The 24,524-nt window shown below is 42.7% G+C and overlaps 1 protein-coding gene across 1 annotated transcript in view; it reads right to left on the bottom strand.

The window, feature by feature from the left end:
- Positions 1–15,549: 15,549 nt before the first annotated feature.
- The window catches only part of LOC140212736 (NF-kappa-B inhibitor delta-like), a 184,646-nt gene continuing 175,671 nt past the window's right edge, over positions 15,550–24,524 (bottom strand). The window contains exon 12 of the mRNA XM_072283872.1: positions 15,550–22,479. Within this exon, the coding sequence (XP_072139973.1) occupies positions 22,414–22,479 (66 nt within the window). The 3' untranslated portion in view covers positions 15,550–22,413. The remainder of the gene's footprint in view (positions 22,480–24,524) is intronic.

Genomic DNA, 24,524 nt, shown 5'->3' on the forward strand with positions numbered 1-24,524 from the left:
CAGACAGCCTCAGTGTTCTTAGACCAGTCCAGTTTATTATCAATTCATATCCCCAGGTATTTGTAATCCTCCACCATGTCCACACTGACCCCCTGGATGGAAACAGGGGTCATGGGTACCTTAGCTCTCCTCAGGTCTACCACCAGCTCCTTAGACTTTTTCACATTAAGCTGCAGTTAATTCTGCTCACACCATGTGACAAAGTTTCCTACCGTAGCCCTGTACTCAGCCTCATCTCCCTTGCTGATGCATCCAACTACGGCAGAGTCATCAGAAAACTTATGAAGATGACAAGACTCTGTGCAGTAGTTGAAGTCCGAGGTGTAAATGGTGAAGAGAAAGGGAGACAAGACAGTCCCCTGTGGAGCCCCAGTGCTGCTGATCACTCTGTCTGACACACAGTGTTGCAAGCACACGTACTGTGGTCTGCCAGTCAGGTAATCAAGAATCCATGACACCAGGGAAGCATCCACCTGCATCGCTGTCAGCTTCTCCCCCAGCAGAGCAGGACGGATGGTGTTGAACGCACTGGAGAAGTCAAAAAACATGTGCTCAGAGTGCTCGCTGGCTTGTCCAGGTGCGTGTAGACACAGTTCAGCAGGTAGACGATGGCATCCTCAACTCCTAGTCGGGGCTGGTAGGCGAACTGGAGGGGATCTAAGTGTGGCCTGACCATAGGCCGGAGCAGCTCCAGAACAAGTCTCTCCAGGGTCTTCATGATGTGGGAGGTCAATGCCACCGGTCTGTAGTCATTGAGGCCGCTGGGGCGCGGTGTCTTCGGCACAGGGACGAGGCAGGACGTCTTCCACAGTACAAGAACCCTACGGAGCCTCAGGCTCAGGTTGAATACATGGCGAAGTACTCCACATAGCTGAGGGGCACAGGCTTTGAGCACCCTGGTACTGACACCATCCGGTCCTGCAGGCTTGCTTGGGTTCAGACGTTTCAGCTGTTTTATCACCTGTTCAGCCGTGAAGCCCACCGTGGTGGTTTTGTGTGGGGGAGGGCTATAGTCATGAGAGCAGGGTGGGGGACTGTGAGGAGGGGAGACTGGAATATGTGTTGGTTGGGGGCCGACAACAGATGGCTCATGTAGGGGATGGGCAGGGGTCACAATGTCAAATCTGTTAAAGAACAGGTTAAGTTTGTTGGCCCTGTCCACACTGCCTTCCGCTCCTCTGTTGCTAGTTTGCCGAAACCCAGTGATGGTCCTCATCCCCCTCCAGACCTCTCTCATGTTGTTCTGCTGGAGCTTCCACTCAAGCTTCCTCCTCTATCTGTCTTTAGCCTCCCTAATCCTGGTTTTCAGGTCCCTCTGTATTGCCCTCAGCTCCTCCCTATTCCATCTCTAAACACCCTCTTTTTAGCGTTCAGGATGTCCTTAATGTCCTTTGTCACCCATGGCTTGTTATTTGAATAACAAAGGACAGTTCTTGTTGGAACATTGCAGTCCACACAGAAGTTAATGTAATCAGTGATGCACTCTGTGAGCCCATCAATATCCTCTCCATGTGGCTCACAGAGTGCCTGCCAGTCTGTCACCTCAAAACAACCCTGGAGCACCTCATAAGCCTCCTCCGACCATTTCCTCACTGTCCTTGAGGTTGCAGGTTTACTCTTCACCAGAGGCACGATGTCTATTATCCACCGATGTCTATTACAAATCCACGAACTCTCACTGCTAACTAGACTAAACCTTGTCCTACCCTACTACTTGTAAAAATGCCATCCCTCTTCTCTCAATCCCTTTGTCTCCACCACATCTGCTCTCAGGATGAGGCTTTATATTCTATAACGAAGGCGATGTCCTCAAAACCGCAAAATTTTACACACCAGCACAAGTCAAGTAACTTGTCCACTCTCCATTTGTTGCCATCAACTGCAGAGCTCAGATGATGATGGTTTATTAATTTTTCTGAGCTCTGCAGTTGATGGTTCATTAATTGTCCTACCTCTCTGACAAAGACTGAGGCTGATCTCCGATGTGAAGTTGATTCTTCTTCCCACTTTGCTCTGCTCCAGTCTGCACTCCACTCTACCTTCACCGATTACGGCACCTCAGTGCATGAACGAACAGCCTGAGATGGAAACTGTTAGTCACCAGGAGAGACCACAGAGGCTGGGTTTCTTCTTCTTGGAGCAGAGACTGGGTGACCTGATGGAGGTCTACAAAATCAGAGAGGCATGGGTAGAGTAGATAATAAGAAATTTCTCCCAGTGACAGAGGTGTCTAGGACCAGAAGGCATAAGTTTAAGGTGAGAAGCAAATGGCTTAGAGGAAACATTTTTTTTATCCAGAGGTGGTTGTAATCCAGAAAGCACTGCCTGAGAAGGTGGTGAAAGAGGTGCGCTGATAACATTTGGATGCACACTTGAATCACCAAGGCATATAAGGCTACACTCCAAGAGCTGGTAAATGAGTTGACTGTAGATGGCTACTCAATGGTCAGTCTGAAAATGATGGGTTTGAAGGGCCTGTTTCTGTGCTACACGCCTCTTTGGCTCTATAATTATTTATGACTTGATCTCTGCTTCTGTGCTACTGATGAGTGACACCTTGCTTAAAGAAGCCTGCTCCTTGAACAAGAAACATTCACCTTGAAATTGATCCATTCTGGGGGTCAAAATCAAACAGTAACTGAAAGATTGTATGTTTTGGGCTTCTTCAATCTTGTTGGTGCCTTTCACTGTTACAACTAATGCATCTTGCATTACAATCTTTAAGTCACAGAGTGGATTCTGGCTTCCGCCCCTTCTTTTCCATTCCTGAAGAAGGGTTTCAGCCCAAAATTCCAACTGTATTTCCTTCCATAGATGCTGCCTAATTTTCTGAGTTCTTCCAGCATTTTGTGTGTGTTGCTCAAGATTTCCAGCATCTGCAGAATCTCTTGTGAGAAAGATGGAGGAGTTGGTATTTCAGGCAATGAAGTCCACACTTATTCACTGAGAATGCCCAGACTTGAAGGTGAAGCAAATTTTAAGTTGTTCTAATGGAAGAACTGATGAATTCTCAGTGGTAAATGGTAAATGGAGGACTCTACAGCATGTAGTTAAAACTGCCCAATGCACCAGCAGCATCACTCGCATCAGAGAGGAGGCTACGTAACATCCACAGCAGGACTACTGGACTTAAAAACAGTGCCATCAAGTTGATGTACACTTTATCTACATACAATCAGTCAATGTATACAAACTAACCTTATGTATTGATATTTATTGTGTGTTTTTCATTGTGTTCTTTATGCTTATTGTGAATTTTTTGCTGCATTTGATCAGGAGTAACAATAATTTTGTTCTCATATATTGACAAATGACAATGAACAATGTTGAAACTTGAGGCAATCACTTTTGACTAGTGTTCTCACCTATTCCTGATGCACTCATTCATGTGTATGTGACCATCTACCACAGACTGAAAAGGAAACGGTGATTCTACTTACACCACTCAGCTTCTCAGAAGTTGCTATGATACATTTAGCAAGAGGAGACCCGTGGAGAGAAGACAAGAAGTCACCCTGAGTTATTGCCAGAATAATATGGTAGTTTTGGCCACTTAATTTAATCACAGTGAGTCTATCATTTCTGTTGAAAAGCATCCTACACCATATAGTGGGCATTATGCTGACCACACAAAGTGACCAGAAATCATGCATCTGCACCCTAAAGGTTGATGCATCATAGGATATGCAACAATGCAGTAGCAGTTTGTGTATGTGTCAAGTTATCCTAGATCCCAAAGAATTTCCCAAGATATGTGTTCAGTGCTCTGCCAACCATCCTGATGTACAATCTATTCTGATGACACGAAGTTTCCTTTATCTTGTTCCATTGTGTGGGTGTTCTCACACTTGGAGGAAATGTATATGATCCAAAATCCTGTCATACTCACATTATGTTTGCCTTTGAGTATAATGTCCTTCACTGATTGTTGTTGAGCAAGATGTCAAAGAGTATTCATCTAAACTGGATCCTGTAGGGAATGGAAGATCTCTTATTTTTCTTCATCTTTTTGAGTGTAAAACACTCCAATACAGTTCCAGATTTTGGCCAATTTTATGATTTGAGGGGGAAATGAATTTCCCTTTGTGTTAAATGCCACAATATTTTAGCATACCAAGCAAGAATCTAATCTAATCTCTAAGCAATGTATAAGGGTGGGTTACTTGGGTGAAAATGTATATGGCTGGGTTACCGGGATGAAAATGTAGATGGGTGGGTTAGTAAATTTGCAAATGATACCAAGATTGGTGGAGTTGTAGATAGTATTGAAGACCAGCAAAGGACACAGCACGATATAGATCAGTTGCAGATATGGGGTGAGAAATGGCAGATGGAGTTTAACCCAGATAAATGTGAGATGTTGCAGCTCAGTAGGGAAAATACAAGGAGACAGTACACTGTTACGGGCACGATCCTGAACAGTGTTGCTGAACAGAGAGATCTTGGGATCAAGTTCATAACTCCTTGAAAGAGCTACGCAGGTCGATAAGGTGGTTAAGGTGGATTATGGAATGCTTGCTTTTTATTAGTCGAGGCATTGAGTTCAACAGTCAAGAGGTTATGTTGCAACTTCATAAAACTCTGGTTAGGCCACATCTGGAGTATTGTATACAGTTCTGGTTGCTCCACTATCGGAAGGATGTTGAAGCTTGGAGAGGATGCAGAGAGGTTTACGAGGATGCAGTCCTGATTTGAGGGCATGTGCTATCACCAGAAGTTGGATAAACTTGAGTTGTTTTCTCTGGAGTGCTGAAGGCTGAGGGGAGATCTGATTGAGGTTTATTAGATAATGAGAGGCATAGATAGAGTGGACAGAGAGTATCTGTTTCCCGTGGCTGAAATGTCTAATACCAGAGGGCATGCATTGAAGGTGAGAAAGGGCAGGTTCAAGGGGGATGTGAGGGTAAGTTTTGGGGCTCATACACCAGCTTAGCTTGTTACCATAACAGCCGTGCAACTCAGCGGAGAGAAGGCTACCTTTCATAAGCAATATACAACTTGAGTTGGTATGATTTGGGGTTCAACCAAACAGGAACGTCGTGATGTTCCGATTATAGGAACCTCGATTTGAGCGAACGCTGTGTAAATACTGCCCATACCCAGTTTTTGATAATGCAAAAGTAACAGATTGTACACCAGGATAAAGTTATAAAGAAAATATATTTATCAATTTTCAACTTTATCAGTTACCAGAGAGAGAAAAAAAATAAAAGGGTCCATTACAGTTAAATAGTCTAAATGTGCACAAAATGTTGGAGCTCGTTTCTGTAGTAGCTGTGTGTATCGCTTTACTCATGGCGCTGAATTCCCATCACTAACCACAGGTAGAACTTCCCTTCTTGGAATCCTCCACCTCGTGAAGGGTCTCCCTTTCAGATGGAATCCTCCAGGCCTCTTCTCTGGTGCTCTTCTCTCCGCACCTTCCACCAAATGACCCCAAACCAGATTGCTGTCCTTCAGAAATCCCTCCCCGCCCAGCTCTCTGAAACCTTCTCAGCCGTCCCACAATCCTGATTGGCTGACACAACATTCCTAAGTTGGACAGCGTGGCTCCTTATTTTCAGTCAAGCCAAAACACTCTGAACATCAGGACACACTGTTTTTACAGAAACTGCTAAAATAAAATATCTCACAGCATAGCAGTTGAAATCTTAACCAAGGCACTGCAGTTTTTTTTCACTCAGAGAGTTGTGGTGCAGGTTTTTAAGAGATGTTTGGATAGGCACATGGATGTAAGGAAGATGGAGGGATATAGACATGGTGTAGGTAGCAGGGATTAGTCTTTGGGTGATTTTGATTTGCTCTTTATCTGGTTTGGCATAACACTGTGGGCTAAATCCTGTTTCTGTGCTGTACTCTTCTCTGCTCTATATTGGAAGAACAGAATTTATATGTTCTTGTTGGAATAAAATACAACACTAACAGGTTTAGAGAACCTTGGTTTTCCAGGATATTGAGACCCTGGTTAACAAGAAGAAGGAATATTATATCAAGGAATAAGAGTTAGGATCATCATTAGGAGCTCTAATGAGGTTCTTGATGAACATAAGGAATGCAAGAAAACACTTAAGAGGGAAATCAGGAGGGCGGAAAGAGAATATGAGGTTGCTCTAGCATAGGTGAAAGAGAATCCCGAAGTCTTCTGCAGACATATTTAGAACAAGAGAATAGCAGGAGACAAAGTTGGTCCTCTTGAAGATCACCATGGTCATTTATGCATGGAGTTGAAAGAGATGAATTTTTTGCATCTGTATTTACTCAGGACACAGGCACAGGATCCTCAGAAGTAGGGCAAAACAGTAGCTAGGTTATGGACCCTTTCTGGATTACAGGGAAGACGCTTGCTGTTTTAAAGCAAGTTATGGTGAATAAGTCCCCAGGAGCTAGCAATACATTCCCTCAGACCAAGTGAAGGAACAAGTGCAGAAATTGCAGGTTCTCTGGCAGAGATATATAAAACATCCTTGAGCGTGGGTGAGGTGCCGGAGGACTGGAGGATAGTAAAGGTTGCTCCATTATTCAAGAAAGGCCGGGAAATTACAGGCAGTGAGCCTGATGTCAGTTGTGGATAAAAAATTGGAAAATTCTCAAAGGCTTAGGATGCGTAAGTATGTGGATTGACAGGGCTTGATTAGGAACGTTCAATATGCCTTTGTGCATGGCAAGTCGTGTCTAACCAATGTTACAGAGATTTTGAGGTGGTTATGAAGAAGGTTACAGTCATAGAGTCAAAAAATCACAGAGCACTACAACACAGAAACAGGCTCTTTGGCCCATCTAGTCCATACCAAACTGTTAATCTACCTAGTCGCATTGACTTGCACCCAGACCTTGGCCCATCCATAGTCCTATCCAAATTTCTCTTAAGTGTTGAAATCGACCCCATATTCAGCACTTCCACTGGCAGCTCATTCCGTGCTTACACCATCCTCTGAGTGAAGAAGTTCCTCCTCATGTTCTCCTTAAGCATTTCACATTTCACCCTTAACCTATGACCTTGTGTTATACTCTTGCCCAACCTCAGTGAAACTCTCCATTTCTGGAGAACCTCAAAGACAGTGGAGAAAGTGAACAGTTTTCTATAGATAATGCTTTCACCTGATCTTTATTATGATCAGGTTGGGTAAGGTATGGATTAATATTATAAGCTCTACACTATAGAGCATGCGTGTTCGTGTTAGATCTTAATTTTGTAATTGGGCAGATATATTTATTGAATTTAATAAGGAGTAAACTCTTATCTCTGGTGGAGAAATTTTTGGCTCTGAAATTCACAACTGAGTTGAACATAGAACATAGAAATCCACAGCACATTACAGGCCCTTTGGCCCACAATGTTGTGCCAACCATGTACCCTACTCTAGAGGATGCCTAGAATTACCCTACCGCATAGCCCTCTATTTTTCTAAGCTCCACGTACCTATCTAAGAGGCTCTTAAAAGACCTTATTGTATCCACTTCCACCACAGCCGCTGGCAGTGCATTCCACGCATCCACCACTCTCTGTGTGAAAAACTTACCCTTGACATCCCCCTTGTACCTATTTCCAAGCACCTTAAAAATACGCCCCCTCGTGTTAGCGATTTCATCCCTGGGAAACAGCCTCTTGCTATCCACCAGATCAATGCCTCTCATCATCTTATACACCTCTATCAGGTCACTTTTCATCGACCATCGTACTAAGGAGAAAAGGCCAGGTACATTCAACCTATTCTCATAAGGTATGCCCCTCCAATCCAAGCAGCATCCTTGTAAATCTCCTCTGTACTCTCTCTATAGTATCCACATCCTTCCTGTAATGAGGTGACCAGAACTGAACACAGTACTCCAAGTGGGGTCTGATCAAGGTCTTATATAGTTGTAACATTACCTCTCAGCTCTTGAACTCAATCCCATGGTTGATGAATGTCAACACACCATACACCTTCTTAACAACACTGTCAATCTGCGCAGCAGCTTTGAGTGTCCTGTCGACACGGACCCAAGATCTCTCAGATCCTCCACACTGCCAAGAGTCTTACTATTTATATTATACTTTGTCTTCAAATTGGACCTACCAAAATGAACTACTTCACACTTATCTGGCTTGAAGTCCATCTGCCACTTCTCAGCCCAGTTCTGCATCCTATTAATGTCCCATTGTAACCTCTGACAACCCTCCACACTATCCACAACACACCCAACCTTTGTGTCATCAGAAAATTTACTAACCCATCCCTCCACTTCCTCATCCAGGTCATTTATAAAAATCACAAAGATGAGGAATCCCAGAATAGATCCCTGAGGCACACCACTGGTCACCAATCTCCATGCAGAATACAAGCCATCTACAACCACCCTTTGCCTTCTGTTGGCAATCCAATACTGGATCAACAAAGCAAGGTCCCCTTGGATCCCATGCCTCCTTACTTTCTGAAGGAGCCTTGCATGGGGAACCTTATCAAATGCCTTGCTGAAATCCACATACACTATATCCACTGCTCTACCTTCATCAATGTGTTTTGTTGAATCCTCAAAGAATTCAATCAGGCTTGTAAGGCACAACCTGGCCTTGACAAAGCCATGCTGACTATCCCTAATCAGATTATGTCTCTCCAAATGCTCATAAATCTTGCCTCTCAGGATCTTCTCCAACAACTTGCCTACCTCTGAAGTAAGACTCACAGGTCTATAATTTCCTGGGTTGTCTCTACTCCATTTCTTGAACAAGGGAACAACATTTGCAACCCTCTAATCCTCTGGAACCTCTCCCGTGCCTATTGATGATGCAAAGATCATCACCAGAGGCTCAACAATCTCCTCCCTCGCTCCCCACAGTAGACTGGGGTATGTCTCATCTGGTCCCAGTGACTTATCTAACTTAATACTTTTCAAAAGCTCCAGTACATCCTCTTTCTTAATGTCTGTATGCTCAAGCATCCCAGTCCGCTGTAAGTCATCCCCACAATTGCCAAGGTCTTTTTTCCTTGTGACTACAGAAGCAAAGTATTCATTAAGTATTTCCGCTACCTCCTCCGACTCCATATACACGTTTCCACTATTGCACCTGATTGGTCCTATTCTCACACAGCTCAGCCTCTTGCTCTTCACATACTTGTAGAATGCCTTGGGGTTTTCCTTAATCCTGCTCACCAAGGTCTTCTCATGGCCCCTTCTGGCTCTCCTAATTCCATTCTTAAGCTCCTTCCCAGCAATTTTGTAATTTTCTAGAGCTCTAACAGTGCTTAGTTTCTTGAACCTTTTGCAAGATTTTTTCTTCTTAATTAGATTTTCTACATACTTTGTACACCATGGTTCTTTAACTCTACCATATTTTTCCTGCCTCAATGGAACATACCTGTGCAGAACTCCATGCAAGTGTTCCCTAAACATTTGCCACATTTCTGCCCTGCGTTTCCCTGAGAACATCTGCTCCCAATTTATACTCCCACGTTCCTGCCTAATAGCATCATATTTCCCCTACCCCAATTAAATATTTTCCCAAATTGTTTGCTCCTATCTCTCTCCAGCACTATGGTGAAGGAAATAGAGTTGTTGTCACTACCTTCAAAATGCTGTCCCACTGAGAGATCTGACACCTGACCAGGTTCATTTCCCAATACCAGATCAAGTACAGCCTCTCCTCTAGATGGCTTATCTACATCTTGTGTCAAGAAACCTTCCTGAATACACCTAACAAACTCTACCTCATCTAACCTTCTTATGTTAACGAGGTGCCAATCAATATTAGGAAAGTTAATATCTCCTATCACAACAACCCCATTATTATTGCACCATTCCAGCATCTGCATCCCTATCTGCTCATCGATATCCCTGTTACTATTGGGGGAGGGGTCTCTAAAAATACCCAGTAGAGTTACTGCCCCTTTCCTGTTTCTGACTTCCACCCACACTGACTCAGTAGACCATCCCTCCATGACTTCTTCCTTTTCTGCAGCCGCGACACTATCCCTGATCAATAATGCCACACCCTCACCTCTTTTGCCTCTGCTAAGACCTGGCACACTCAGCTGCCATTCCTGTTCCTGAGACATCCAAGTCTCTGTAATGGCCACAACATCATAGTTCCACATATTGATCCACGCTCTGTTCATCCACCTTGTTTATGATACCCTTTGCATTAAAATAGACACATCTCAAACCATCAGGCTGAATGTACCTTTGTTCTATCATCTGCTTATCTTTCCTCACAAACTCCCTACAAATTGTCTCTACTTGTGCTCCAACCTCCCCATCCTCTGCCTCTTCACTTTGGTTTCCACCCCCCAGCAATTCTCATTTAAACCCTCCCCAGTAGCATTAGCAAACCTCCTTGCCAGGATATTGGTCCCCCTCGGATTCAAGAGCAACCTGTCCTTTTTGTGCAGGTCACACCTGCCCCAGAAGGGCTCCCAATGATCCAAAATTCTGGGATCCCTGCCCCCTGCTCCAATCCCTCAGCCACACATTTATCCTCCAACTCATTCTATTCCTAAACTCATTGTTGCATGGCACAGGCAGCAATCCCAAGATTACTACCTTTGAGGTCCTGCTTCTCAGCTTTCCTCCTAACTCCCTCTATTCTGTTTTCAGGACCTCCACCCTTTTTCTACCTATGTCGTTGGTACCAATATATACCACGACTTCTGGCTGCTCACCCTCCTATTTCAGGATATTATGGCTGTGCTCAGAAACATCATGAACCCTGGCACCTGGGAGGCAAACTACCATCCGTGTTTCTTTTCTGGGTCCACAGAATCGCCTGTCTGTTGAGTATAGTACCATAGTCAAAAAGAGTCGTCACCCAAGAAATTGACAAGGCTTATGGGATTATCATTAAGAGTTTGGAATCTGCTAGAAGCCTCAAGCTGCTGGATTCATTCCTCCCAATATTTAGCCTAAGGTTCTGAATTGAGCTACCTGGGGCAGTATGGTTGCATACTGGTTAACTCAACACTTTACAGTACCAGTGACCCACGTTCAATTCCTGCCGTTGTCTATAAGGTGTTTGTACATTCTCCCCATGACTGCATGGGTTTTCCCCAGGTGCTCTGGTTTCCTCTCACAGTCCAAAGATATACTGGTTGATAGGTCATTGTCTGTGATTAGGCTAGGATTAAACTGGGGGAGTCCTGGGTGGCATGACTCGAAGGGCTGGAAGGGCCTATTCAGTACCGTAGCTCAATAAATCAAAAAAAATAATTTTCTCATAAATCAGACTATCAACTTTAGATGATAAGACCGTAAGATATTGGAGCAGAATTAGACAATTTGGTCCATCAAATACGCTCCACCATTTCAATATGACTGATCCATTTTCCCTCTCAGCCCAAATCTCTTATCTTCTCCCCGTATCCCTTCATGCCCTGACTAGTCAAGAACTTATCAACATCTGCCTTAAATATACCCAGTAACTTGGCCTCCACAGCCACCCGTGTCAACGAATACTACAGACTCTCTACTCCCTGGCTAAAGAAATTCCTCCTCTTCTCTATTCCAATTGGACACTCCTCTTCTGAGGTTGTGACCTCTGGTCTTAGACTCCCCCACCATAGGAAACATCCTCTCCACATCCACTGTATTGAGGCCTTTCACCATAGAATAGTACAGCACATTACAGGCCCTTCAGCCCACAATGTTGTGCTGACCCTCAAACCCTGCCTCCCATATAACCCCCCATCTTAAATTCCTCCGTATACCTGTCTAGAAGTCTCTTAAATTTCATGAGTGTATCTGCCTCCACCACTGACTCAGGCAGTGCATTCCACACACCAACCACTCTCTGAGTAAAAAACCTTCCTCTAATATCCCCCTTGAACTTCCCACCCCTTACCTTAAAGCCATGTCCTCTTGTATTGAGCAGTGGTGCTCTGGGGAAGAGGCACTGGCTATCCACTCTATCTATTCCTCTTATTATCTTGTACACCTCTATCATGTCTCCTCTCACCCTCCTTCTCTCCAAAGAGTAAAGCCCTAGCTCCCTTAATCTCTGATCATAATGCATACTCTCTAAACCAGGCAGCATCCTGGTAAATCTCCTCTGTACCCTTTCCAATGCTTCCACATCCTTCCTATAGTGAGGTGACCAGAACTGGACACAGTACTCCAAGTGTGACCTAACCAGAGTTTTATAGAGCTGCATCATTACATCGCGACTCTTAAACTCTATCCCTCGACTTATGAAAGCTAACACCCCATAAGCTTTCTTAACTACCCTATCCACCTGTGAGGCAACTTTCAGGGATCTGTGGACATGTACCCCGAGATCCCTCTGCTCCTCCACACTACCAAGTATCCTGCCATTTACTTTGTACTCTGCCGTGGAGTTTGTCCTTCCAAAGTGTACCACCTCACACTTCTCTGGGTTGAACTCCATCTGCCACTTCTCAGCCCACTTCTGCACCCTATCAATATCTCTCTGCAATCTTTGACAATCCTCTACACTATCTACAGCACCACCAACCTTTGTGTCATCTGCAAACTTGCCAATCCACCCTTCTACCCCCACATTCAGGTCGTGAATAAAAATCACGAAAAATAGAGGTCCCAGAACAGATCCTTGTGGGACACCACTAGTCACAACCCTCCAATCCGAATGTACTCCCTCCACCATGACCCTCTGCCTTCTGCAGGCAAGCCAATTTTGAATCCACCTGGCCAAACTTCCCTGGATCCCATGCCTCCTGACTTTCTGAATAAGCCTACCATGTGGAACCTTGTCAAATGCTTTACTAAAATCCATATAGGTCACATCCACTGCACTACCCTCATCTATATGCCTGGTCACCTCCTCAAAGAACTCTATCAGGCTTGTTAGACACGATCTGCCCTTCACAAAGCCATGCTGACTGTCCCTGGTCAGACCATGATTCTCTAAATGCCCATAGATACTATCCCTAAGAATCTTTTCCAACAGCTTTCCCACCACAGATGTAGGGCTCACTGGTCTATAATTACCCAGACTATCCCTACTACCTTTTTTGAACAAGGGGACAACATTCACCTCCCTCCAATCCTCTGGTACCATTCCCGTGGACAGTGAGGACATAAAGATCCTAGCCAGAGGCTCAGCAATCTCTTCCCTCGCCTGATGGAGCAGCCTGGGGAATATTTCATCAGGCCCCGGGGACTTATCCGTCCTAATGTATTTTAACAACTCCAACATCTCCTCTCCCTTAATATCAACATGCTCCAGAACATCAACCTCACTCATATTGTCCTCACCATCATCAAGTTCCCTCTCATTGGTGAATACTGAAGAGAAGTATTCATTGAGGACCTCGCTCACTTCCACAGCCTCCAGGCACATCTTCCCACCTTTATCTCTAATCAGTCCTACTTTCACTCCTGTCATCCTTTTGTTCTTCACATAATTGAAGAATGCCTTGGGGTTTTCCTTTACCCTACTCGCCAAGGCCTTCTCATGCCCCCTTCTTGCTCTTCTCAGCCCCTTCTTAAGCTCCTTTCTTGCTTCCCTATATTCCTCAATAGACCCATCTGATCCTTGCTTCCTAAACCTCATGTATGCTGCCTTCTTCCACCTGACTAGATTTTCCACCTCACTTGTCACCCATGGTTCCTTCACCCTAGCATTCTTTATCTTCCTCACCGGGACAAATTTATCCCTTACATCCTGCAAGAGATCTCTAAACATCGACCACATGTCCATAGTACATTTCCCTGCAAAAACATCATTCCAATTCACACCCGCAAGTTCTAGTCTTATAGCTTCATAATTTGCCTTCCCCAATTAAAAATTTTCCTATCCTCTCTGATTCTATCCTTTTCCATAATAATGCTAAGGGCCAGGGAGCGGTGGTCACTGTCCCCCAGATGCTCACCCACTCAGAGGTCTGTGACCTGACCTGGTTCATTACCTAGTACTAGATCTAGTATGGCATTCCCCTAGTCGGCCTGTCCACATACTGTGACAGGAATCCGTCCTGGACACACTTAACAAACTCTGCCCCATCTAAACCCTTGGAACTAATCAGGTGCCAATCAATATTAGGGAAGTTAAAGTCACCCATGATAACAACCCTGTTATTTTTGCACCTTTCCAAAATCTGCCTCCCAATCTGCTCCTCTGTATCTCTGCTGCTACCGGGGGCCTATAGAATACCCCCAATAGAGTAACTGCTCCCTTCCTGTTCCTGACTTCCACCCATACTGACTCAAAAGAGGGTCCTGCTACATTACCCACCCTTTCTGTAGCTGTAATATTATACCTGACCAGTAATGCCACCCCTCCTCCCCTTTCCCCCCCTCTCTATCCCTTTTAAAGCACTGAAATCCAGGAATATTGAGAATCCATTCCTGTCCTGGTGCCAGCCAAGTCTCTGTAATGGCCACTACATCATAATTCCATGTATGTATCCAAGCTCTCAGTTCATCACCTTTGTTCCCAATGCTTCTTGCATTGAGGTACACACATTTCAGCCCTTCTACCTTACTGTCTTTACACTGTTCGATAGGTTTCAATTAGGTTACCCCTCATTCTTCTGAATTTCAATGAGTAGAGGCCCAGAGCCATCAAATACTCCTTATATGACAAGCTTTTCAATCCTGGAACCATTTTCGTGAATCTCCTCTGAACCCTTTCCAATGTCAGCACATCCTTTCTAATATAAGGGGCCCAAATCTGCTCACAGTATTCCAAGTGAGGCCACACCAGAGCTTTATAAAGCTTCAACATTATATCCTTGTTTTTATGTTCGAGTCCTCTCAAAATGAATGCTCACATCGCAGTTGCGTTCCTCACCACCACCTTCAAATTAACCTTCAGGGAATCCTACACAAGGATTTTAGCGGTTATTTAAGGGGTCTTTCAGAGTTTTATCTTGCACATTGAAAGATTTTCATTTGTCTTGTAGACAGAATAGGACACAATTTCAGAGTTCAGTCCAATAAGATAAGGGAAACTGAGATGGTGATTGATAGCTTGGGAACTTTTACTGACAACTGGCCAAGACTAACATTGATTGGACTTAGCAAATGACCACACCTCTTCTGCAGTAGGTACTGTTTATTTTTTGGGAAGTGGTAGATAAGGAAGCATTCTCCTTCAACTAAAAGAACCTGATCATAACAACATATTACCGTGCCCTTAACAGCTTGGGTGGCCATGGTAGTGTAGCAGTTAGCACAATGTGCCAGCATTGAACTGATCGGTGTTCAATTCCCACTATGGTCTGTAAGGAGCTTGTACATTCTTCCTCTGATCTCATAGGTGTCCTCCCGATGCTCCGGTTTCCTCCCATATTTCAAATTCATACATTTTGGGTTAGGGTTAGAATGCGTGAGTTGTGGGCATGCTATGTTGCCCCAGAAGCGTAGCACCATTTGTCAGCTGCCACTCTGGACCATCCTCGGACTGGATTGGTCATTGACAAAAAGCAAAACATTTTATCGTATGTTTTGATGTTTCGATGTACATGTAACAAGCTAATGAAGATAATCTAGAAGATCTTTGCTGGATGTATGTTGTAAGTCATCTGTCTCAGGACAGAAACAAGTCATATTAAAATGCAGTATTATGAGACAGTATGCTGAAATTCTTTCAAGAGTGCAAATGTTTATTATGCATTGTTATCAATATGCATACAGATGAAAGGGCCAGTTATACCAGCAAAATGTTACATTGTGGTTCACAATAAATGATAAAATGATATTCTAATAAAGAATAACAAACTCAAGTTTAAACTCTTTTCCATACCACAAAAATAGCCAAGCTTGCAGTGACAGAATTAATTTTATCCAGGATTCAGGAATAAATACAAGAAAGATTGTGATATCTCAAATCTAAGGGCAACGTCAGATCACTTTGCAACATCATGGTAAACATAGTATCAAAACTTAATAATCTGAAGCAAGCGGCAGATGCAAGCACTGCTGAGGCAGCACTGGGTTAGAAACTGTGTCAAATGTCTGAATTGGGTGAATAGTATTCTCCTGAAATAGTTATTGCAGGAAACATTTTAATTCTGAGATAATATATCAAAATCCCACATCTCCAGATCAGGCAGACTGCCCTGATAGCCTATTTGTGAGGGATTACCAGGTTTAGGTGGATCAATTTAGCAGATTGTTCAGAAGAAATTTTTATACTTCACTCTTAAATTGCAAGATAGTGAACTTCGTTAACTTCCTCCTCAACGGACTTCATAGCTATTTCACCACAAGTTTCATTCACCTTGTCAGGGTAATTAAAGCATCAATTGTTTTCAAGTAACAAGCATTTTATTTCTATATGTTGGAACAAACAGGAACCCAAATGAAAAAGATAAAACAAATGTCTACCCTTTCTCTTAAACTTCCGTCAAGGAATAATCATGGAATTATCCGGCAATCTCAAGCTTCTTAAAAACGGCCACATGCATAGAATGCATTTGCATGAAACAGTGTTGAGCTGAGAGCAATGTATGTTTGACGTAGAGGAATGTCTTCTGAAAGGTTTATCGTTAACAACTGGAATCATCATCATCATCAGAGAATCTTTGGATTTTTATGGCACAGCAGAGGAAGGACTTCATTTGACCAATCGTGTCCAGGTTGGACAGGGAATAATTGAGACTAACCTCACTTTCCAGGTTTTTATCTGCAGACTTGTGAGGTAGTTCCCAATATAATCCGTTGTTGCAAAATTGTAATAATATTATCATGAACAATTACTCATTGGTTACCGTTATGCTGTTCCAAAGAATAATAAGGTACATCAGAGATGTATGATGTCAAACCTGAATTCTGTGACATTCCAAATGCAGCCAAGCAATATAGCCCTGCCACACTGATGCAGTGTAATCAAATTTGATCTATACAAAAATACAAAGTATGTATTTATATCGCAGATTGTATGACAATCAACAATTTATTTCATAGAAATAATAAATATTCTGCTTTAACCTGATCCACACATCAGTCACAGACGTGTAGAAAAGGGAGTTACTGTCACCAGTACTGATTCCCTGAATGAAAAAATGTGGGAGCCAAACAATGGGCCAAACTGAAGAAAATATGATCTCGTGTATAAATAATGAACAAAATATAAGGCAGACAAATTGAAAGTCTAATAACAATGTAGAAAGCTGTGAGATGATCCTTTCTTGTCTGAAGCCTGATCTCTTAATTGAAAATGCTACAATCAGAGGCAAAAACATACTGAATAGAGAACAGAGAGTAGTGCAGCACAGTACAGAGTCTTCAGCCCATGATGTTTATTTCAAGATACAGCAAGGAACGAACAGGCCCTTCCAGCCTAACCAGCTGCACTGTTCAGCAAAGCACTAGCCTTGTAACAAGATAATTTACAGTGACCAATTACCCCACTAATTGACACGTCTTTGGACTGTGGGAGAAAACCAAACCATCCGGAGGAAACACTCACAGGAAGGATGTACAAACTTTTTACAGAGGATGCTGGAATTGAACTCCGAAACCTGACTCCCTTCCATTAATCTTTTATCCATATGTCTTTCTACGAGTTTTGTAAATGCCGCTAATCTATCTGCCTTTACCACCACCCTGGCAGCGCATTCCATGCACCCACCACTCGCTATGTGAAATCCTACCTCTGACATCCCCCCTATACTTTCTTCCAGTCACCTTACAATTATGCTCCCTTGTATTCATTTCTGCGCCATGAAAAAGCCTCTGGCTGTCCACTTGATCTATGCCTCTTATCATCTTGTACACCTCTACTAAGTCACCTCTCATCCTCCTTTGCTGCAAAGGGATAAGCCCTAGCTTGCTCAATTGGATGAAGAACCCAAATCATCTCAAATTCATTTTGGCTTGTATTGTGCTCTCTTGAGCTTTTTCAAATTGCAGAACCATACTTGGCACCCACCCAAATGAGAAGAGTCTCTAATCCAGCTGGTAGGTATTAATGGTGCTAATATTAAATCTATGGTGGTGTTAGCAGATAAATTCATATCACATTCCTCAATTACTTTCAGAAATTTTAAAAAATAGTTTGAAAAGAACCATTGTAAAAATTGTCATTAAGCTATTTCTGGCAATCTTAAATTAGATGACACTGAATAATACAGTGTACTTATCAATGAAGCAAGCCAGTAGGCTGAGAAGAGAAAGTATTTGAAACACAAGAAAGATGTGTGTAGAATTAATTTGCTAAAACCATGACAAGAATTTTCTGGGCAGTGATGTAAGTAATTGTGGCAAAATATCTAATTTTCAAGATAACACATTTGATACATCAAGGAGGATATTAAATTTGGTATACAATTGTTTTTGACACTGTGAGATGTTACTGGTAATGTGTTAACAAGTAACCATGGCTTGCACCCATCCCAGCTTATGTATTTAGCCAATATTTGTGGGCATTGTCCTTAAACATAGTGAAATTCAGTATGCAGCACCCAGTGAACTAACTCTGATGCTATTGAAAACTTTCAGATGGAAGAATGATATTCATGGAAGTTGGAGAATAATCAAAGATTATATCTTCGTTCCGAGGTACACCTTGGCAAAGTATCCAGAGACGCATTGGAACATACTCCAATTAGTTCATTTTAAAACCTGTAGGCCTCGGCAATGTTAAAACTAAGGCTCAAGGTCAGACATGAATAAATACTGAAAACTTTGTTTTAAGTTATATTTAACAGAATCAAGAAGGAAAAAAAATAAGGCTGTTACAGGCAATAGCACAATTTTCTTCTACCTTTTCAGCCATGGCAGTATCCTTATCAATAACTTGTAATGAAAATGTTACAGAGTAAAATTCCTCTAATCCCTGCTTTTAAATCTAATATTAACAGTTCTCTAGGCTGTGGATACACTGTGTGTTTCCCAGCTGAGTGGCTCTAAAGTCTTCAAAACGAGGTGAGGTGAGAAATCAGAACGAGAAATAGTGGTGGGATGCTCTGGTACATTAGAGGATGTGCTGGCACTGGAGAGGATCCAGATGTTCACAAGAATGACTCCAGAATGAAAGGGTTAATATATAGCTCTGGGCCTGTACTCACTGGAGTTTAGAAGAATGGGGGAAGGGGAAAAATCTTATTGAAACTTATTAAGTATTGCAAGGCCTAGATAGAGTAGGTATGGAGAGGATGTTTAAAATAGTGGGGGAGTCTAGAACCAGAGGGCGCAGCCTCAGAACAGGACATCCCTTTAGAACAGAGATGAGGCAGAATTTCTTTCGCCAAAGGGTGGTGAACCAATGGAATGCATTGCCACGGACAACTGTGGAAGTCATGCCTTGGGTCCAATTAAAGCTGAGGTTGATAGGTTCTTGATTAGTAAGGGCATCAAAGAAGGCAGGAGAATGGGGTTGAAAGGGAAAATAGCCATGATGGAATGGCAGGGCCGAGTCAATGGGCCAAATACCAAATTCTGCCTTTATGCCTTATGGTCTATTTTCTGGAAATAAGCCAACGCGGGGACACAACCTCTGATTGGTTTTATTTTTGCATTAGACTTAGGAGAGGGGAAGTTCATCTTTGGTTACCATCCATGAAGGTTTGAGAGTATTGGCTATAGTTGTATTCAGCTTTTGACAATTGCTAGCAATAATTTTAATGATTTCATTCACATCAATGGAACTGAAAACCAGGAGGCTAACACAAGTAATGGTTAATAATCTCAAACCCATTCAGCACTAGTGACTAAAGATACTTCCCGCCCCCCCCCCCCCCCATATTTGTCGTCTTCTCAGTTTTTGTCAGTCAGTTGTGCCCAAGTCCTTTCTGAGGCAGTTGATTCCTCACTATTTGGTAATTCTGAAAGATGCCACAACTCCTGTTTTTTTATGGTGCTGAGGTTTTACCCCATGTGCTGCACTAATCTGTGATAACACTGGCCCCTTCTGGTCCTTAGCAAGCTCCAAAGCACTTTCCAGCCAATGACGTACTTTTGAAATGTTGTCACGCATGGTAACATGAAATGTGGCAGCCAATTTGTGTAAAGGGGCAGAGATTCTGTTCTAATTATATTGGTTTTCAAGCAAATACTGGCAAAGACAGTGGTGAGAATTCCTCCACTTTAAACTGAAATGACGCTGGGTGTCCCTTATATTTATTTGCGAAAATTCAGAGGAGTCCTCTTGATTTGATGTCTTATCTGACTGCTGGCATGCTGAGAGTGTGGCACCCCTCAGTACTCCACAGGAGTGTGAAATGAGGCTTTGTGCTCTAGTCCTTCCAAGTAAAAATGGCACTGATTGAACTAGAGTTGACATCATCTCAAGAAGCTTATTCTCGCAAGCTTTAAAAATGATAGTTCTTTATAATTCTGTGGAACTTATTTTAGCTATTGGGAAAACGACTTTATCAAGAAAATAATTGTTCTATAAGCAAGAAGATCTTTGCAGCTGAGGAATTAACAAACTGATGAAGTCTGACTGTAGTAATCTGCCTTTTTCTGGATAGGACTGACCTCCAGAATCAGTACTTTCCACATACCTTTGGATGTTTAACAAGTCTTTGCTTGCACTGTGGTGTACAGGTCCGATGCACGCTGATTGCAGTGCATCTTATATTCCGAATATACATCAGTTCCACAGGAGTGAAGAGGGAGGGACTGGTCTGAGTGCAGACCGAGCTCGGCAGCTGTTCTGGATCACGATGGACTGAGGAGACAGAAATAATTTCTATCTGGTCCTCTGACATAATGCCAGTGATTTGTGCTAGCTTTCATGTAAATGCCTGCTAAGATTTTTATTCTGTTTATTAGTTTGTACTAATTTAATGTACTTTAGTTGAATTATTTTTTGATCTGATAACTTTTAAAACTTTAATTGCACTGTCCATTACTCAGTCTCACAGGGAGTGGAGCGTGCCTGTACAATGTACATCTTGGTGCTGCTATACATCACCAGGCAATCAACATGGCAAAGCAGTCAACATGGGTAGCACAATTTAACCTATTAGACCGTAAGACCGTAAGATCAGGCCATTTGGCCCATCGAGTCTGCTCAACCATTACATCATAGCTGATCCATTTTTACTCTCAGCCCCAATCTCTTGTCCTCCCCACACACCTTCCCCGTATCCCTTCATGCCCTGACCAATCAAGAATCTGTCAACCTCTGCCTTAAATATACATTAAGACTTGGCCTCCACAGCTGCCTGTGGCAAAGAATTCCACAGATTCACCACTCTCTGGCTAAAGAAATTCCTCCTCTTCTCCATTCTAAAAGGATGCCCCTCTGTTCTGAGGCTATGTCCTCTGGTTCTAGCCTAAGGTTTCCACCATAGGAAACATCCTCTCCACATTCACTGTATCCTTTCACCATTTGTGTTACCAACCACTTAATACACTGGTTGACCTTTACTTAGCAAGCTGATCATTCTTGCTAGGCTCCAATGAAAGCAAAATAGTAATAAAATATCAAAATTGATTTAAATTAGATGTTTTAGAAATCTGTTGAATAACTATTAACTATTTTTTGTTGAATGATTCTATTGTAGCTTACTGTTAATTCAACTTAAGAGGGTACAACTACTTTGTGATTTAGTTAAATCAATATAAATAAAGTTACCAAAATAAAGTACAAAAATGTAAAATTATCCCATTATTCAAATTAGCCAATTCAACTTCAGATGTTAAAAAGATACAGCTTTATACTTGGAAATTATTGTTTCTAATTTTCCTATTTTCCATCCTCTCCTGCGATTATCCAGGGCTGGTGTCTTTTTAGGATGGTCTGCAGCCCTCTGGTCCATCAACATACCACTGTACCTCCTCCTGTGCCAGACTGATAGCATTGTTCAGCCATTCATCCCAAGGAAGGAGTTGGAAAGGTGAGAGGGGAAGGAAGTGGGGGTGGGTGTAATTATCAAAACTAGTCTTTATCCCATCTCTTTCTACATTCCTTTCCATACAGTGCCCATCAGAATCTGCTTTATCATAACAGGGTGTGGGGATTTTGGACAATTTTATTTTCTCTCTAAGCTCAGTAGGAACGTGTCAGACTGTTTTGGCTGGCACAAGTTAAAATTTTTGTATCAATATTTGATCATTGCATTTGCTTAGCAAAATAGAAAACAAATTTGGATCAGTTAACTGTTGATCAGTAGAATTCTGATTTACTTAATAATTATTTGCTATATAACATTTTTTTGGATTTGTGCTAAAATGAATAAGTAAATATTTCCCCTTTGAAATGCTCTTTTGAACTATGCTGTTACTGTCCAACAAAAAGACTTCATTGGCTGTAAAGGACTTTGGGACTTCATTCTGAAAGGAGTTAAAAGATTAAGTTTAAGTTCTATGACTGCACGAAGATTCACAGGTCCTTTGGAATATTAAGTGAGAAGGAAAATGTAGTATTCAATAGTTTGTTACATAGATAAATTACACCAGGAATGAAAGACTTGAGTTTTGCAGATAAGTGCATGTTTGAACATTGCTAATGCATTCATTCCGCAGGAGTGAAGTGGGTGGGACTGCTCTGATCCAGGCTGAGCTACATTCCTAGGATGTTGCACTTCGTTGGTTTGACCCTGAGCCAACTCGTCCTTTCTTCAAGAGATGCCTGATCTGTAAAGCCATAAAAATGTTCACAATAAGCTTCAAGTGTATGATTAAGCCCATTTCAAATGCTTAACAGTACAACCCAGTGCCATACTGATAATGGGGAAATCAATTCTCTGTCTACCATGCAAGGCGGGATCTCTGACTGGCCACCCATTTCAATTCGACTTTCCATTCTCATTCTGATATGCTGGTCCACGGCCTCCTCTGCGGCCACATTAAGACCACTCTCAGGACGGAGGAGCAACACTTTATATTCTGCTTGGGTAGCCTCTAACCTGATGCTATAAACGGCAATTTCTCTAACTTCTAGTAATTCCTCCCCCACCACCATCCCTTCCCTCTTTTCTCATTCCCCATTCTGGCTCCCCTCCTCATAAAACATGCTCTCTAATCCAGGCAGCATCCTGGTAAATCTCCTCTGCACCCTCTCTAAAGCTTCCACATCCTCCCTCTAATGAGAAGTTCATAATGAATTTCAGGAGTGATGAAACAGGCTTGAGAAGCATGTAAGCCTCGCCTTCCATTATTTCTTAAGTGTTAAACTATCAAGCCTTTATTACCTATATTACGTGCTACAAAATGGAGTTCAAACAGATAACAGCATCACAGGAAAGGCCCTCCCATCATTGAGTACATGTACAGGGAGCACTACAACAAGAAGGCAGGTCCCACACTTCAGGAACAGTTATTACCCTTCAACCATCAAGCTCCTGAACCAATGTGGGGATAACTTCACTCACCTCAACTCTGAACTGAATCTAACCTATTGACTCACTTTCAAGGATTCTACAACCATGTTCTTAATATCATTTATTTACTTATTTGATTGATTGGTTCCTAAGGTTGTCATAGCCAGGGTGGTAGTGGGGTTAAGCTCCCACTACCTATGAAGTGCTCCCAATGGTGTGCATCTCTTACAGCCTCTGACAACCAAAACCAACTCCTGGCCTTCACGTGTGGCTTAGCTACTAGGCCGGGCAGAACAGTTTCTACTGACAAGAGAAGGGGCAAATGCGGATCACTGGCGCCTCAAAACCAGTTGCTCCGGGCAGGTGGAGATCATCAGCCTTGGACGGCAGCCCGCCTAGGAGAAGGAAAACTCTGATTTTAAACCTCTGCTGCCTTGTGGCCATACCCTCCCATGGGAAAGGCTTCGGGAGTAAACCCCGAGGAAGAAATCCAGAGCTGGGGTCCCTAAGGCAGTTTGATGTTGTTTACAACTTCACTCTGGCAACCTCTGCGACGACACTGGTGCCGAGCTGTATCGGCACTTGCCCTTCCCTTGGGCTACATCAGTGAGTGACATGGAGAGGGAGGTCCCGCTGCATGGGCAACAGCCGGTTCTTCAAATCTTCCTGCCCAGGCTTGTGCCCTGGAGAGGACACAGTCCGCCAGAGGCGCAAACCCATTATCCTCTGTGATCAACGGCTGTCTACTACCTACTTATTGAGTAATTATTATTGTTTTTGTGTTTGCACAGTTTTACTTAATTTGCAAATTGGTTGTTTGATAGTCTTTGTGTGTAGTTTTTCATTGATTCTATTGTATTTCTCTGTTCTATTGTGAACGCCTGCAAGAAAATGAATCTCAGGCTACTATATGGTGGCATACGTACTTTGATAGTAAATTTACTTTGAACTTTGAACTTTGACAAACATGGGATGAATTCTAAGGGGGAGTCTTTCAACTTTTTGTTTTATATTCTATGTTTTTGTCCATTCTTGTTGCTGTTTGCGCAATTTGTTTGGTTTTTTGCACATGGGGGGGGGTTGGGTTTGATCTTGTTGCCATTTGCGCAATTTTTTGCGCGTGGAGGGAGTTTGATGTTCTTGTTGCCATTTTCACGTTTTGATTTTTGCACGAGGGGTTTTGATGTTCTTGTTGCTGTTTGCGCGGTTTGTTTTTTGCACAAGGGGTTTTGATGTTCTCGTTGCTGTATGCGCAATTTTTTGCGCATGGGGTGAGTTTGGTGTTCTTGCTACCAGATATGCAATTTTTTGCATGAGGGTGTTGATGCTTTTGTTGCCGTTAGTGCAATTTTTTTTTTT

This window comes from Mobula birostris, chromosome 20 (assembly GCF_030028105.1).
Source record: "Mobula birostris isolate sMobBir1 chromosome 20, sMobBir1.hap1, whole genome shotgun sequence".
Lineage (NCBI taxonomy): Eukaryota > Metazoa > Chordata > Chondrichthyes > Myliobatiformes > Myliobatidae > Mobula > Mobula birostris.